The sequence below is a fragment of the Tachypleus tridentatus genome, chromosome 2 (genome assembly GCF_004210375.1).
Source record: "Tachypleus tridentatus isolate NWPU-2018 chromosome 2, ASM421037v1, whole genome shotgun sequence".
NCBI lineage: Eukaryota > Metazoa > Arthropoda > Merostomata > Xiphosura > Limulidae > Tachypleus > Tachypleus tridentatus.
This window is the reverse complement of record NC_134826.1, coordinates 45323524-45341687: the sequence shown is the minus strand read 5'-3', so window position 1 is coordinate 45341687 and position 18164 is coordinate 45323524. Positions and strand designations below refer to the sequence as shown.

Sequence of the window (18164 nt, the reverse complement as noted above, 5' to 3'; positions counted from 1 at the left end):
ACAGATAGCCCTCGAGTAGTTTTACGCGAAATTCAAAAACAAACAAACAAACAGACAGAGTAACTTTTTTTTTTTTTTTTTTAAGCAAATGCAAACCGATCAGTGGAAGGATGCAGGAACGCGGTTCAATATTATGCCAGGATTGTGATAGATTATCTGACTGTACTAGAAACAAAAACTCACAGAGTTTATAGATCGACCAGCAACAAGTTTTGTTTTAGGGGCCACAGAATTCTTTTAAAACTTCCTTGATGTTATAATCTTAATCTATAAACATTGATTATATATATATATGTATCCCTAATTGACAGATGGAATCAGACGGAAACGTGCAGTTCTCACAGAGAATGAATGTTGTAGATGTATATTGTTCGTGATGACGAGAAACCCACTTGAAGTAAAAATGCATCTCAAGACGGCTGGTACGGTATTAATACTTTTATTAAAGGAAAGTAGAGAACAACGTTTTGACCTTCTTAGGCCACCTTCTAGTTAACTCTCTTTTAATACCGTACCAACCGTCTTGAGATACAATTTTGTATTATGCTGCATTGTTGATTTGTTCGTAATACCCATACATTTTATTTTATACATTTAAGCCATAATTAAGAGTAAAAAATTACCAAAGAAGTCTACAAAGACCAATATATAACGTGTTTGAGAACTGTTAATTTGAATTATTTGTAAATATATTGAGGGGGGGGGGAGAACAACAAAATCCTTCAGCTTAATGTTACTGATATAGTTCTTCATATGAAAAGGTTTTATTTGGCCACAATTGCACGGAGGTTTTAGTGTAGTACAGTTGCATCTCTTGGTAAACTACGTGCGAAATTCCAAATAAGCTCTAGCTGAATTTTCTTTGGAACTTTTATTTTCTCTCTCTATCTGTCACTTAGTACTGAAAGTTGAAATTGGCTGGCAATTGAAGCAAACTTCTAATCTGCAATTTTTCAAAATCGATTACTGTCTTAATTAAAATAAAGCAAATTTTAAAAATAACGCGAGAGAAATATTAATTGGAATGTTTAATGATGTGATCGAATGTAAAGTGCTATTTAAAATAGTTTTTCAGTTTTCGTGTTTCATCAGGGTTTAAGCAAGTCCTTTTTCTTAAATGTTTATGGAGAAATGGGGTATTTTTTTAAATCCAGAAACAAAGTTGTGTGCTCTTTCTACAATAAATGTTTATTTCTGCTTCATGAAGAGTTAAAAATCTTTGTTTTTCGGTACATTGCAAAATGGGTATGATCTTACATTCTGCCTGAAAAGTTACTAACTCTGACATGAAAAATATCGCCCACTAAAAGTCCAATCAACGTTTTATAATAACTCAGGAGATTCATGATTGTATAGTGCATGAATATAACATTACTCAAATCTTTTAATGTATAATTCATTTTTGTAGATAATTATGCGGTACTCTATTTCATATGTTTATCAAATACATTGCTATACGTGCGCTTAATTTTAGTATAGATATATCTTGCTCCAGACCTGGAAGGGTAAATAAATCTACCTATAAGGAAATAACTGTTTAGTCACGTGGCTACTATTGTCCAATTGAGTATTTGTTCTGGCACGAGCCATTTAGAGTCGCTCTTCTCCCTGAGTTGTATGTGACAAGCGCAGAAAAACTTTTCATCAACAGCCGCCATATTAGATTATTTCAGAGTTGTCGAGAGATATACGTTGGAAGGTTTTATGTGTTATTCTTCCTTTTGTATATGTTTATTATAGATCATTTTTGACTGCTTAGTCGAGAAAGTGGATTACAAGAAAATGATGGCAATTTTGTACATATTAAGTAGTTTGTTAAACTAGCTAATGCAGCCACTAACGCGTAGTCCCCAAAGTCAAAGCGTCTGCCGACGCTTAGCCGATATACGTAAAATTACCACAGGCTACAGCAGTAACATCACACGGGCCGTAGCAGCCTAATGCTGTGGATATGATGATGGAGGCGGGGGCTAGTCGGGATGCGGTAGAGACTATTAGAATTAAGACGTAAGATTGACGAAAAGTCGCCTGAATCAGACATGTGCATTGTATAGTATCATTTTCGAGTACAGAAACGGTGTTTGAATTCTGTGTCATAGTTATTTTATTTTTAATTTTTGTGTGATTTTCATTTGACAGAATTAAATATTTGATGAAATTACACAGCCAAGTTAACCTACATTAAGTATTATCTAGTTAGGCTTGAAAGAGTTTGTAATTTAATGTTAATTTATCACAAACCAGAAGGTTAGTTAATACATCACTACTACTGTTTGTAGTACAACACTACAGTACTATTAATATTGTGACAGTATCTGAGTAGTGTAGATTAAGCCTACTCCAAGGTCTGTTTTATAAATTATTCCTGCTTGAGTATTACCCTATCTTGGGGAACATGGCTGATCTTGTAGACGGAAGACCACCAAATAAACGACAGAAATTATCTGAATCAACGCTTTCATCTTCAGATGGTACAGGTAACTAATATAATAATAATTCTAGTAGTATTTAGCATTTAATATTAGGCCTAATTAGTCCTGTCTCATTGTTATTTTAACTAGACCCTGAGTTTGAATATAAAATTAAATTTGGTTTCTGTCTAAACATTAGTTGAACCTTGATAATGATATAGCACGTCAAAAGTGCTCGTTAATGAGTTTCAGGTTTTGATAATAACAACTCTTGAATGGTTATAAGTTATAATTATTATGTATGAAGTTTGGAGTAAAGTATGGTTTGTCATATAATGATGATGATGACATAAACTACACTGGCTACGAAGTTTGGGCGCTCATATGTTTAAAATAGAAGTGTAAAATCTGGACCTCCTTGTGGGAATAACACTCAGTTGTTTTATTTGAGATGTTGCCATGCCATAGCTGGTTGTTAATAGTTGGTGTAATTTGTATAGGTTAGGAAGTCTGTTGTGTGAACTAGTCTTAAAAAATAGCAGTTAGGCATTTTATGTCCCATTTAGACATGAAAATATATCTAGTGCTTTGTTATTTGAAAAATTATTTGCAATTTACCATTTAACTTTAACAGTGTTTTACTGTTACACAAGAATACATTACATGCTTTCTCATGACGTCAGATAACAATGCATGCATTATTAAGGTTGTTGCATGTGAGATGTTTAACAGTTGTGTTGCATGTTTTTAGATCTAAATTTTGGTTCTGCATCTTAAGAGTCAAAATAAATGTTTTAAATTTACTCTTGGAAAAATTTACTATGTTTATTAATTGTGTTTTCAATTTGTTGTTATTATGGTTATGATCTGTATCAAATTATTTGATTTTATTAATACAAAATTAAATTGAATTGTTTACAGTTAAATTTTGTACCTTATATTTGTGCATGAAAGTAATGATAGGCATAATAAATTTCAACCATTTCATTGTATTATGAAGTACAGATATAAGATTAAATACTATAGGGACAACATGAGACCATTTCATTTACCAATTTTTTCCTATAAATCTAATTTCCAAGAAAAAGGAAATTAAACTCATTAATGTTTCAGAAAGTAATTGATTACCATTATTATTATTTTCAATTTTTTGAAAATATTACTATTTTCAAATTATTATTTTGTTATTGGACCCTTTGGTCTATCTAGACTATTGCATTTCTACTACCTTACTTCTAGAAACTTTATAATCTAATTCTATTTTGTAATATTTTCTCCTTATCTATAAAATATTCATCTAGTCTTTCTCAACTCTCTCGTGTTAAAGTTTCTACCACATGGGAAAGCAAACTGTTCCAAAATATAAACTGCCTTCTATATTAGAAAAGTAACTCTTCCTTAAGTGGAGCTTGTGCTTTAGTTGTACATATATTAAACTTCTGTAGTATTACTGCTTGCAGATATTTTGAAAATGTCATAAATTTGTTACCAAACCATTTAATAATCTTCAACTCGGTGATATGTCTCCTCTACAAGCCATGAGGTTTCATCTTGTCCCTTTACTGTAACTCATGCAAGTCTGGAATCATTCCGGTAACTCTTTTTGTTTTCTTCAAATTTTGTCTAATCATTTGGTATCTTTTTCTTAAATAACAAACCCAATCTGAACCATATTCTGATGAGATATATCCAGCACCTTATTAGAGTGAAGTGATATCTCGTTTGATATATACTCAGTATTTCTGTGTGTACAATTAAAAATTGTTCATTTTAGTACTAACATATATTGTCTAGAAAGTTTTAGAGCCTTTATAGTAGCTATACTCACTGTTTTTTTCCCTTGACAATGCAACCTAGAGATTTTCCTGCAAGGCTATAAGAGTAATGAAAAATTGAGATTACCAATAAGGACAATGTTACTAAAATTAGAAGATTTCATCCAGTTACTAACCCAACTTACTAAATAGTTCAAACCTGTTTGTTAAATTTCAACATTTTTAGTACATTTTAACATACTTTCAAAATTAATATCTGCTAATGTAATTATTTAACTTTTTATTTCTTCATGTCATTAATAATAATGAGAAATTGCAAACAGTTTGGCATAAGACCCTGAGGTACACATCAATCCACTTTATTTTCATCCCACTTATAACAATATTTACTTTATCCTTCCATTTTAACAACAGTTGAACTATTACTTCTGCCTCAATAAATGTAATGTTTTGAAGACATCTCTTGTATGGTACCTTAAACTTGATGGAAATTCAAGTGTACTATATCTCTTATCTACTGCATTATGTGTGTTCATTTAAGTCTAACATTTTAAAACAAATTTTAAAAATATGTGTGAGGCATGACATTCATTTTCTAAACCCATATTGATTGTTTGTCATAATATAAAACTTGTCTGAATGTTCCTGTTGAATTTCTTTAATTATAGGCTATTATTTTTTCAAACAATCAGATAAGACTAATTGGATATTGTCTAACCCTCTATCCTGTAGAAAACAATGTTACATAAGTTGGTCTATTCTTCTGGCATCTAATAATTCTTAATGGATTCATTAAGAAATAAAGTTAATGGCTTAACTTAATCTGCTCTGTTTTAGTAGATTTAATTTTAATTAACACTAAATATAATTGAAATGTTAATACCAGGCTTCTTGAAGACAAAACAGCATATTTGACCTTTCAAATTAAAACATATTATACCAAGAATTAAAAAAAAAACTCTGTATCTGAACATTTAGAAATACAGCACCTAAATTTTCTAGAACATTAACTCTGTAATGTAATCTTGACATGAATCCAGAACTGTTTCAACAGTGTATTCTTGACACAAAAAACTAGGAGAATGAACCAGAAAGATGAAAATCAAAATTGGAATTTAATCACAGAAGTTTGTTCAGTCTTTGCAAATAAATTGCATAAATCAAGACAAAACCATGGCATATGCCAATGTACATTTTGAAAAGATTCTTCTACTTGAAAACTTATACAAGTGAGGTATAAGGCAAACATCCTCACAAAGGTAAAAATCAAAAACAGACTTTAGGTTTTATTTTATTAATTAAATGTCTTGTGAAATCATAAAACTATAGGAAGTTTCCAAGTTAAATCTGAGGCTTAAACTTTATCATGTTCTGTTTAAATGATGTTAAAAAAAGTATAGTTTAGTGCTATGAAAATACTGTGAAAGACTCCTAACAGTTTTGTTTTCAAACATTAGTATTCTTTCTTTGTTCAAATAATGTACAAGAAAAAGCATCTTTTCTGTTTACTGTGTTATGAAGAAGTGTCTGAAAATATGCAAAGCTATCGAAACAGTGTTACTACTAGTTTTAAATCACATTTAAATTGAAACAGAAGTTTTATTCATTAATAATACAATGTAAATGTTGCTAGACAGGGAATTATTAATTTTTCAGTACCATACAAAATATTAAAATACAAATTAAGAGGTAAAGGTGAAACTAGATTTGTAAGGTAACTTACTTATACTTTGACCTTTCCTCGAACAGTCCTTACGATTATTTCATAGAATTAGGCAGAAGTTTTGATAGTAGGTAGCATGTTAGCTGACATGCAGTAATTTTTTAGATCTTCCATTATAAAAGAGAAGGGCAATCTTCACGTCATAAGTGTGCTGAAAACCTATGAAAGAAATAACTTCAAGGTAAAAAGTTTGGACTTGTTTCAGTTACTGTTGCTGAAAGAAAAAAAAAAGAAGTCATTCTCCAAGAGCTACCTGCACAGATTTTTGTCAACGATAAAAATATGTAAGGCAGATCTAACTTGTAAGGATAATGAAGTATTTGGATACAGAAGGACTCTATGGAATAAACAAAATGATTAGAGAAACCATTGAAGGAAGCAGTGCAAATGAGATAACCTTCAAGGTCTCATACCAGGCACAGGAAATGGTCAAGTTCAGAATGGTCATAAATGTGGGAAATGGTGGTAAAGAAATGGGGAAAAAAAGTGGAATTCCTCTCCCTTGCAGCATATGTCTTGGACAAAGGTGAATAGTCAGTCAGAGAGAGGAGAATATAGTTGCTGCTAGAAACATGTTTTGTGGAACACATTTTTGATATATTGAGTTGGAATAAGGGTCACTGTTTTCTTAAGCAGCATTGGGCCCGGCATGGCCAAGTGTGTTAAGGCGTGCGACTCGTAATCTGAGGGTTATGAGTTTGCATCCCCGTTGTGCCAAACATGCTCGCCCTTTCAGCTGTAGGGGCATTATAATGTGACGGTCAATCCCACTATTCGTTGGTAAAAGTGTAGCCCAAGAGTTGGCGTTGGGTGGTGATGACTAGCTATCTTCCCTCTGGTCTTACACTGCTAAATTAGGGACGGCTAGCACAGATAGCCCTCGAGTAACTTTGTGCGAAATTCAAAACAAACAAACAAACAATTAAGCAGCATCTGATAGATGCTTACTGAGAGAGATTCTGTTTTAGACCTTGTATTTAGTATTAAGAATGATATCTTTAGAAATCTTGGACAAAGGGACCTGAGTACTAGTGATTATAACATCATTACTTTTGATGTTTATATTAAAACTAGGTGTAGAGTTAATAAGAGTTTTATGATTTCCAGAAATTATTATATCTTTTATAAAAGTATCAAAAACAGATTGTATTATTCAACAAAATAAAGGTTAGTGAATTACAAGATGTTTAGTTTAACCATCCAAAATAGAAGGGAATGTATTCTTTTTTCTTTATAAAATATATTAGTGAAATGATTAAATTACTTGTAGTAGAAAGTCTGTAGCATGCAATGAATTTTAATTCATGCTTAAAATTGAGCATCTTTATGAAAATAAAAATTATATAAGAAATTATTAGTAATTTCTCATCAAAATTAGCTACCTATGTAGATGAGAACTAAACATCGGTTGTGCTGGTTTAATATTTTGGTATAACTAGCGATATGCACTATTGTAAAGTGCTGATCCATCAGTTGGGAACCCTTGCTGCTGTTGATATTTTTAGTCTTAATCTTGATAACATCTTAAGAGGTTGGGAAGCTTAAGTTTTGTTCATTACTCATAATAATAAAATTTTATAAACAGATGAAAGTAATAATTTGTGCATACACTAAATATTTAAACTAATACTGCTAATATAACTGAATTTAAATAAATATTAGAATATAACTTACAAAAGTATTTGTTTGCTTAATATAATTATTACTGATTCCTCTCCAGAAAAACATGACACCAAAATTTAAAGAATTGTGTAGAGACCTCCATAACAACATACAGTGATGACTGAGAACTCATTTATTGTCTCTGACAGTGCAACTAAATTGTATCTTAACTTTTGAGATAAGCGTCTGACACATTAGTATAGTAGGATGATACGGATAGTACAATAAAATATAGATGGTTATGTAGATAAAAATAAAATTGTATAAGAAATAGAAAATATGGCAATTAGAATTAAAAGTAATTAAAGTTTAGAGTGATTAAAAAAATGTTAATACTTCTATGAGTTTATAGTTGTTATTTTCCATGTTTCATACAGTTTCAACTTGCTCTGTTCAAATATATATATATGCATGTCCGAAAGATGTCAAACATTGCATCCAGAGCTCTGGAGCACACCGTTTCCTTGAGATTGTGTATATTCCACGACTTTGTGGTATACACATGTTCTTTAACCATATCTCACAAGCAAAAAATCATGTGGTGTTAAATTTGGTGAATAGGCAGGCCATCTCAGAGGACCAACTCTTTCAATCTGTCTTCTGGAAAACGTTTTATCCAGATGGTCGTGAACAATGACTGTCGTATCAAAAAAGGTCTACTGTGTATGTCTGCTGGATACCTAAGGTTCCATGACCAGTGATGATAGTCGAAGAAGAATGTATTTATCAGTCCTGCAGCAACTTTTATCGTTTTTTCTGAACTCAACCTTGTTACCATCATCAAGCCCTCTGTAACAGAAAATCCGGTATAAGTGTAAACATTTTTTGAATTGCCCTGTATGTGCAACAGATAGAAAAAAAACAACTAAATGTACTGTGAGCTGTCTATAAACAACTAATTTAATGCAAATATTATTATTATTATTTTAACATATATTCAAGTAATAAATATAACAGTGTATCTCTTAAAACTAGCTGTAAGTGATTAATGAGATGTCTTCATAGTAATAACACATAAGCTGTAGTAAATACAACACAGATATTAATGTAACAACTTATGGTGTAATGCTGCACTTGAAATAAGTAGTGAGAGGTAAAACTAAAGATGGTTGTTCATTAATACTCTAGAAAATAGTTGCTAAAGTAGTTGATAGTTTTGAATAAGTCATGGTAATGTGTAAAATTGTTCAAGTCTTTTTACGAGAAAAACATTTATGAATTAGCACGAGCAAATTGTACAGATGTTTAAAGTGATGTTTCAATAGAAAAAAGCAAGGAAATTGTAGTTTTAATGTTATAAATATTTGCATTATACAGCAGAATTTTCAATTTTACTAAAAGTAAAGAATAAATTGTGCAACACCACTGTGTTCAAAAGGGCTGCCCAGTGGTAATTATGTAGACTTGTAATGTAAAAAATTAGGTTTTGATACTCATAGGGAGCATAGCACAAATAGCCCATTGTGCAGCATTGTACTTAATTACAAACAAATATAAAAGTTTGTTGTTGTAATTTTAAAGGTTCTTGTTAAAGTTCTGTATTTCCCTTCATTCTCTTTCTTCTTCCTATGGTTTTGTATCCAATAATTTGTTTTGCTGTAACTTTGAAATGACATTTTACCAGTGTTAAGTAGATTTTGAAAGGTAACATTTTAAGAGTTCATTATTATTCTTGAGATTTTTCAAGGTTTTAGGATACATATTGCTATGGACAAGTGTTTTCTTAATACATTACTCTTTTAAGTCTTTTTCTTTAATAAAAAAATAGAACTGAAACAGAATTCTTTCCCATTTTGAAAGAAATTGGCTAATCCAACAATATTTTTCTTTATCAGGAAAAATACTAGTAAAAATTACAAAAAATTAAAAAGACATAAGATTCCGACTTGTAAACTTTACAGAATCATTCCTTGTACAGTGGTATAAACAGTGATTTGTTTTTGTTTTGCTTAGGTGCATTATTGTTTTTGAAACCCTAGTTTCCAAGGTGTTGAAAGTGCTGAAATTATGAGATAAAAAAGTGTTCTTTAATTTAGAACATCTCAAGTAGCAAACCTAACATCTTGTTTCATTCTTTTCAGTTTAGGTGAGAGTAAAACATTTCAGGTAGACTTTTAAGTTGAGCTTATACATTTTCAAAACTTTTTTTAGCTATTGTGATACTAACTATCTTCATTTTGGTAGAACTTCTGTCTTCATTTCCTTAGAGGGTTTTCAAGAAGAAATGTTATGATATTTCAATCATGCTGTTAACACACACTCTGTTGTCAGTTGATGTGTTTCTCTCAATTCGTAGCTCATGAGGCTGGCTGGGATGCAACAAACACAGCAGTGGTCTGAACACTAATGACCATTTGTTGCACAAACAACTGTTATGGAGTAAATACCTTCTCTAAGCTGATAAAACAGTTAATTATATTTGTTATAAGATCTAATACTTATGACAAGTATAATTAATTGTAATTATGCTTTGCTAGCTTAAAGAAGCAAATTAATTCATATAAATTTCATTATTTTAACTTGTTTTTGTATTTTTCTTTGTTCATAATTAAATTAATTTTTTTATTCATGTACAATGACATTTGGATTTGGTTGTGAATGAAGAACATTAAATAAATGTGGCATGATTAAGCTAATAAATTTAATAAGCTTTATTATTATTATTCCCATTAAGGTTTGCCATCTAACTGTAATTTTTCATAAGTACCTACAATTCCAGAAAGTCAACTTTTCCAAAATTAAGTACATAATTCACATTAACTGTAAAATTTGTTTAAACATCAAAAACAATGATTTTATGATTACTCGTGTTTATATATTTTTTTACTACATTTTTAACTCTTTCCTTTTACAAAGAGCAGTATATAAAATTAATATCTCTGCTAGAGACCTGTCTGGTAAGGGTTAACCAACTGTTAACCAATGGGCAGCTTATAAGGGTTGAAGGAAAGATTGCATGACAAGCTGTACAACTTAAGTAAAAATACCACTTTGAACTATTTAAATTTTTTTTACTTAAATATTTCAGAACTGACATTTTGTAACATTGGGAAATTTTTTTATTGTGTGTGAGTAAATTTATTGTTACTCAAACATAATGCACACAAAAACTCCTTTGTCAGTAAAAAAAGATATAATTATTGGAGAGAAATTGAACTTAGCTAAAAATATAGTTGGAAAAATATTGCTTGTATCAGTGATGTCGAGAAAACCAACTTGCAGAGAAAAATATTTATGTAAAAATGGCTCATTTGGGTTGAGAATACTTTTTTTACGTATAGGAGTGAACAATGTTTTAACTTTCTTTGGTTGTTCACTCCTCTACGTAAATAATTTTTTCTCAACCCAAACAAGCTGTTTTTACGTATATATTGCCTGTATCAGTATAGGGCTCTGATATCATATGCTATATTTATGACAGTAGGTAAATATAATTAACTATGTTAATAACTGATGAAAATAAAACAGGTTAGACATAATTGGAAATATAAAATGACTTTTCTGAGCGACAATGTTTTAGCTTGTGTTGTTGTTTAATAGTTTCTTCATGTGTAAGAGCTTGTATGAAGAGATGAGAAAATGAGTATTTGTAATTACAACAACCAGACACAACAGTGAGTTTTATTGAAAAATATCTGTTGGATACATTATGTTATGTGCACATTAAAAAGGCAACAGAAACTAAGAAAAAAGGGGCTATTTTTAATTTTTTTAAAAGCAGTTTTGCATTAAAATTTCTGAAAATTACCACCTGAAATATTGTGTAAATACTAAATGAAATGATACAGTATTTTCATACATAAGTTACACGTGTAGAAAGTGTGTGCCAGGTCTTATGGAATTGGGCTAAGTATTTTAAGTGTGAGAACAAAGTAAGTGATAACACTTACCTTACCATGTTGGTCTAAGTAAGGTTAATATAATAGTACATGCTAAATTTTGGTTGAGATTGGTATGAAAAATGGACACAAGTGGTGGCTTTGCTTTACATAGATGTTTATGCATATTTATAAAACTGTTACTTATGGCTGTTTTCTAGTGGACATTCCAATCTATTTACATTACACTATTTGTTCTGACATTGTTAACTGTATTTTGTATAAAATTTCTTGTGAGCAAAGAATTATGATATTATAGTAAGGTGTTTTGAGTGCTAAATGTGCTGTTTTTGCTAATTGAAAACATGATAAGTTGAATTGGTGAATTCAAAAGGAGCCCACGTCCACATTTTTTCAAAATTGAGATATTATATGTTTAATGATCTTTAAGAGACAAGCTGTCTGATTGTGTGCATAAAGGTCCCAAGTTCACAATAATGTATTGACATAATGTTCACAGTTTGGGGGTCATAGAAAAAGTACAGCGAAGATATGATACAGTCGAGACGTATCAAATATGGGATGAAATCATTGGTGAAAAGTTTGAGGTTGCCTCGATGAAAGGTACAGATATGCTGGATTTCAAATCCCACCTTGGTCACTTTTATAAAAAGTCAGACAGAAAGGATGGAGAGAAATACATAGCAAATACAAGGTGTTCAGATTCAGTGCAGATTTCAGAAATGACAGTTTCCAAAAATATGTCTGCTCAGGTCACAACCAGATTCTGCCTTCTAAAGCCCTCGGTCAGGGTTGTTACATATCCAGAAAAGCCACTCTACAGTAAACAACTTAATGTAAAGGCAGCAAAAGTAAAGGATGTTCAAAAATTGGCAAAATATATTTCACCAGAGGTTCAGCAGTTCCTCAATAAGTTAACAGTTTGTGATACTAGGGGTGAAGATGAGTCTGACTTTGAAGATTAGATACCATGAGAATGATGTACCTTATTGATAACCTGTCCCCTTTCAGAATGAAAAACTCATTTTACTGGCAGTTATCATGTATCAGAACAATAGTTTGGATATAAATTGATGTTAAGAAGTGTTAAAAATATGACAGAATAAGAAATAAAGATATCCTCAGATGAAAAATATGTGGTATGTTCATTCTCTTTAGATTTTACTATTGTTTAATTCAAGAAGGGCCCAAGTCCAGAGACTTTAGTTTGCCAACCCTCTGAAATGTAAAGAATGAAGTGCTTCATATTATAGCATTTGTAAGCTATGAACTGGTGCTATATCTGGGTAAAGTATGAATCATTTGGCATATCCTCCCTTTAAAGTAATCAATTAAGTTGATTTCCTGCAAAAACATATTTCTTGGACTTGGGCCCCTTTTGAATTCACCGATTCAATTATATGAAATAATATTTATAAAGTTAAGTGAATGTTTTAAAATATGACACTGGATTTGAATTCAAATGGAAAACATGCAAGTTGAAGGAAATCTTATGTATCTCAGAAGGACTGGCATGGTTATTAACACTTTTACTAATAAAGCAGAGAACAATATTTTGACTTTTTTAGGTCGTCTTCAGGTTAACAAAGAGAGAGTTTGCAACTGGCTGTTGCTGGGTGCATTTCAGGGATGAGAGTATAAACAGGAATGGGGTTGTAGTAGCAGTTAGATGTTGGCTTGTTAATTAATATAGGTATAAAGGTGTTCCTTTGCATTAATTTTAGTTGTTGTATAAGTAGGGCTTCTTTAATTTTGCATTTGTTTATATTTGTTTTCCTACTAGTGGCTAGTTTCCTATGGTTATGTTGTGTTTATTTGATTTGTAGTATTAAAAAAATGTGTGAAGATGTTTTTTTGTGTTCTTTAAATCTAGATTACATTTTCGTGCTTGTTTCTGCAACATAGAAGCTGTGGCAGTTGCATTGTATTTTATAAATAATGTTGGTGGTGTGTTTGTCAGTGTAGTTATATAGTATGGACTTTAGTTTTGTTGGTTTCTTGTCATCAAGAACTGAAGGAAATCATTTATTTAATTTGAGGGTGTGCATTATTTTAGATAACATGTCAAGACAAGATGTTCTTTAAGTTTCACTGCTGAGAATATTGTTTAACATGTATGAAAAACAAATCTTAATTTTTTACATTTTCTTTGCATTATTTTATATTTGAATTTCTTTCAGTTTTAAAGATTTTCTACATGTTGAAGAGAAAAGATTAACAATATATAAAAAGAAATAATTTATTTTGCTTTAAAAAAAAGAGGGATTAAGGTTTAAGATTAAAATTAGAAATAAAGACAAAATCAGAATGGTATTTTTCACAGTATATCCACCTTGGGTGTTTAGCATTAGAACACAACAAAATAATTTCACACAATTATGATAATTTTTTGTAAACTGTATTTTTAATATTAATTTATGGGTTTGTTTGCTAGAGAAAACATAGTGATTCAAGATGTTGAAATTTCATAAAAATTAAGGCTCCGGTAGAATTTGTAATTTTCTTGTATCAAGTAGAAAACTAAATTGTACATAAACCTCAGACTCTGTGAATTAGCCAGATAATGAGTTATTCATATCAGTTATTGAGTAAGAAAGTGAACTTGAAATTATTTTTACCCAATAATCCAAAAGATCCCTCCCAATGATAAAATCTGTTAAAACAGTAATATTACAGTGAGGATTATTAATATTATATAAATTCGAAAGTAGTAGATATATAATTTTCAGTTGATTGCACTTTGTTAATATTGTGTTAATATTGCAAATATTTCAGTGATTTCCTAAACGTTTTCTCCAATATAAAGACATTGTATTTGCAACCTAGAGACTTTGAAACAGAATTACCTTTTATCATAATATACTTGTATTAATTTTTTAAAATATATTTTGAGAATTGTGACTTTTTCAGCTACTTTTTAAAGGAAACTGTCACTTATAGATGTGAATAATACATGAATATGTTGTTTACATTTTTATTTATATTTTTGTAGATTTTAACCTGGGAAACTTGTGGGAGTTGGAAAATGAACTTCCAGAAGAACTTAAGAACACAGAAACAAGACCTGAGCCAACACAGCAGCTACAATCTAGTTCTCACTCTAGCCTGAATTTGCAGAATGGTGCAGTAGATTCCTCACTCAACCAGGAAGATGTTGGTGTTATGTCACCACAGAGAACACAGCAGTTATCTTACCTTCTTCAAAATAAGGCATCATCAAGTCATGGTGCACTAATAAGTTCTAAGAATCATTCAGGATTGTCTGGCAACCAGACAATTAATAATCCCAATGCCATTTTGCAAAACATGAGTGATGTACAAAGTCCTCATTCAAATCTGTCTTCTCCAAACATGATAGTTAGTAGAGCTGGGACTTCAGTGTCTAGTTTGATTCATAACCATACCATGAATATTGAAAATTTGACAAGCATATCAAATAGCTTGATAAACAGTAATCTGAATAGTGGGTCAAGTATTTCTATTGGTATTAATCCATTGGTGAGTATGTCTTCAGGGGTCAACAAGAGTGGACTTTTAGGTTCTCAAGGAAAGTTGTTAACCATCTCATCTTTGAGCTCATCAGCTAATTTGCCTGTGCAATTGCAACAACAAAATCTTCCTACCAAATTCTCTCAAATCCAAATGCAACATCCTCAACAGACCCAACTTCTTGATGGAGGAGGAGGAATGATGAATGGGTCTCAGATGAATGTAAACAGTTCTGGAACCATTAGAATGCCGACCAATGCTGTATCAGTCAGTAACATGACACATAACAATATACTGGCTAATACTGTTCCTCAGAACACTACTTATCAGAATCCTCTTAGCCATGTTGGCATCTCCACTTCTCAGTCAATGACAGCAATGAAGGTACTAAATATATATATATATATATATTTGTATCTTTAAGATGTAATTAATGAATGCTCTTATTGTTATTGGAGAAAAATGGACTTTTTTCAATTTTTTAATCATGTTTTAGCTTTGTCTGCAGAACATATTTGAGCTTGATTTATATACTATTATTTGTTAAGAATATTTGTGAAAATAGTTTGTGTGTGTGCACAAATGTATGGTGTGGTAAGCCATTGATATCAAAATTTTAAAATTCTGTACAAAAAGATTTTCATTAACATTTAAGAGGGAAAACAAATACTGTTTATTGCTAACCTGTATAACTTGAATTATATATGATATTAAAAAGTTGATCTTTGTAAGAAGTTTGTTTCATTAGTGATCTAGTAGCTTGGCATCATGTGTTTGAATAAACAGGCATGAAATTTCAGTGTTGGGCTACTGCAAATATTAAAAATGTGCCAAAAAATAAAATTTTGATAGTTTTTTTTGTTAATAATTGGCTTTGTTAATGTGTTTAAAAAGTTTCCCCTAACCCTGTATGTGAAATTTTGATACAATACCTTACCTCCGTTCACAACAGCTCTCCTCAGTTTGTGCTGCTCTTTATTTGACACTTGGGTAATAATGTATGTTTTTGTTTGCTTGTGAACTTTTCAGATTTAGGCATTTCTTGGTGGAAGTATCTATTACAAAGACATTGTTTCATATATAAGTCAGTAGTTTCCACATTGTCTGGTGCAAAACAACACATTTGTTCATACTGGCCTATTAAACTATATTGACATTGAGTTTATCTTGGTCTGTTGGGAGAGGTGATCACACTTGTGTGGCAGGTGCTAATTTTTTATGTGGTCTGAGCTTTCTTTTGCACTTAACAAAACTCCAACTGTGTTTCTTGTTTATGGCAAAAGATATTTTGAAAATTTCTTCTACCTACCTCTGCCTTACCTTATACCCATTTTGTATTGATTGTACCTCAGCCATTTTTAGTGATTTGGTGACTAGGTTTCTCATGTTTTTTGTTTTTTTTTACATAGTTATTTTTACCACTAAACCATTGTGGCGTTACACACTTTGTCTCATCATCGTTCCTTTATTACCTCATATGACTAGGCATAACTTTGTGCTGTAATCCTTTCTATGACACCAGAACTCTGGAGTCTTTTTTTTCATATCCTTTCTGTTGTTTTTCCTTTTTGACCTAGGATGTTTGTCTCGACCTTTTAAAGAGCTTATATTCCTGTGAAATGATAAATATTTGATCTTAAATTTTTACACAAGACTGAATATTAGCCTTTACTCTTAACCCTAACACCTTAAAGAACAAGTTTGCTTTTACTTCAAAAGTGCTATTAATTCTTTGTTTTATGTTATGGTACATACAAATACTGAGTATGAATGTATCATGATCACATCACAAAATAATTTTTTTTTTAATTTTTTAGAGTCCAGGAATTGCACCTGCTGTAAAACAGATACAGATGTCTAGGAGCTTTGCTGGAAACATTGTGGCAGTTTCAAGGACCCATTCTCCTGGTTTGCCCACCTCTGTAGCTTCTGTGTTAGCAGGTGCTCAGCGCCAACCAAATACGACGGGAATGACAAACATGGGTCCACGTTTTCATTCACCTGCGAATCCATCCTTAGAAAGTGTAAGTTTAAACTCTCAGTAATGAAATGTTGTTGCTTTCTTGGAGTTACAACAACAAACAACCTTTATGAAATTATTACAGTGTTGCAATGCAGGTGATTATGTGATAATAGAGAAGACACAATAAAATTATGCTCATAATTGTATGTAACAGTTGTGTTGTACTATGGCTAATACACAGTATATAGGTGAAATAATTATATAAAATTCTTATGAGAAGTATAACTGAGAAGATAAAGTGATATTTAACTGATTAATATTTTGAACCACATGCAATAATATCAAATAAGGTATTACATATTTTAGCTATAACAGTGTTAGGTCTTTAAATCATAGGTTTACTAACTTAAAGGTAAAACCATTTTCATACTCCATGAGTTCTTAATAGACTGGAGGGATCATATACATAAAGTAGCTAGGTATATATAAAACTCAAAATTTCTCAGAAAATGAGAGAATTTGTTGATATGTGCATCTTTCTGCTTGTCAAACTGGTAACTATCATTAACACATACAACACACAAATAAATTATATGCAGACTTGACATTTTTTGGTAAGTTTGAGGTAAAATTTAATTTAGACTGTCATTTTAGGCCTATTAACTATACATCTATTAACACATCATATATTTAACTTTGCACACAAAGGAAATACATGCAAAATTAGAATGTCCTGCATGAAAAAGCAAACAATAGACCCAGCTTACAATATAAAATTATGCCGTATGTTATAAAACAGACTGTAAAAAATGAGGAAAGCTTACATTCATTTTACACAATAAGTTATAAAGTAAAATCAGGTTAGTGAATGTACTTTATTCTAAATTTTTCCCTGGTGGTTCAGTACCTAGAAGTGGATTTTTTCTTTTGCTACATTATAAAGTATAATATTGCATTTTGTTTGTAGTATATTTTGTATATCAAGGTCATAATGTGAATACAGTATCACATTCATCAAAATATATTAAATTTACATGAAAGTAAATTGAACATAATATTACATGCATATTTACATTTGAAATTTTAATATTTGGGGGGGGATGATGGGGGATAAAGAGAATAGAGCTAGGCTTATTTTGTTCACCAGAATGGGACCTCATATAAGGTAAAATAAGTGTTCTCCTCAAGGGCCTATTTATCCTTGCCAGTGAAGGAAAACAAAGAAAACATCATTCATAAGGATGCCCTTCTTTAAAACAGATTTGTAGTACATTTCCAAAAGTCAAACCTAAAGTGTTTATT

At 31.0% G+C, this 18164-nt stretch overlaps 1 protein-coding gene across 2 annotated transcripts in view; it reads left to right on the top strand.

The window, feature by feature from the left end:
• The first annotated feature begins 1623 nt into the window (after window positions 1-1623).
• Window positions 1624-18164, top strand: part of LOC143242497 (histone lysine acetyltransferase CREBBP-like) — a 66515-nt gene continuing 49974 nt past the window's right edge. The window contains exons 1-3 of one of the 2 annotated variants that reach the window (XM_076485930.1): window positions 1624-2477; window positions 14403-15283; window positions 16717-16923. In XM_076485930.1, coding sequence (XP_076342045.1) covers window positions 2396-2477; window positions 14403-15283; window positions 16717-16923 — 1170 coding nt within the window. In that variant the 5' untranslated portion in view covers window positions 1624-2395. The remainder of the gene's footprint in view (window positions 2478-14402; window positions 15284-16716; window positions 16924-18164) is intronic. The other variant, XM_076485937.1, reaches the window with a different exon arrangement.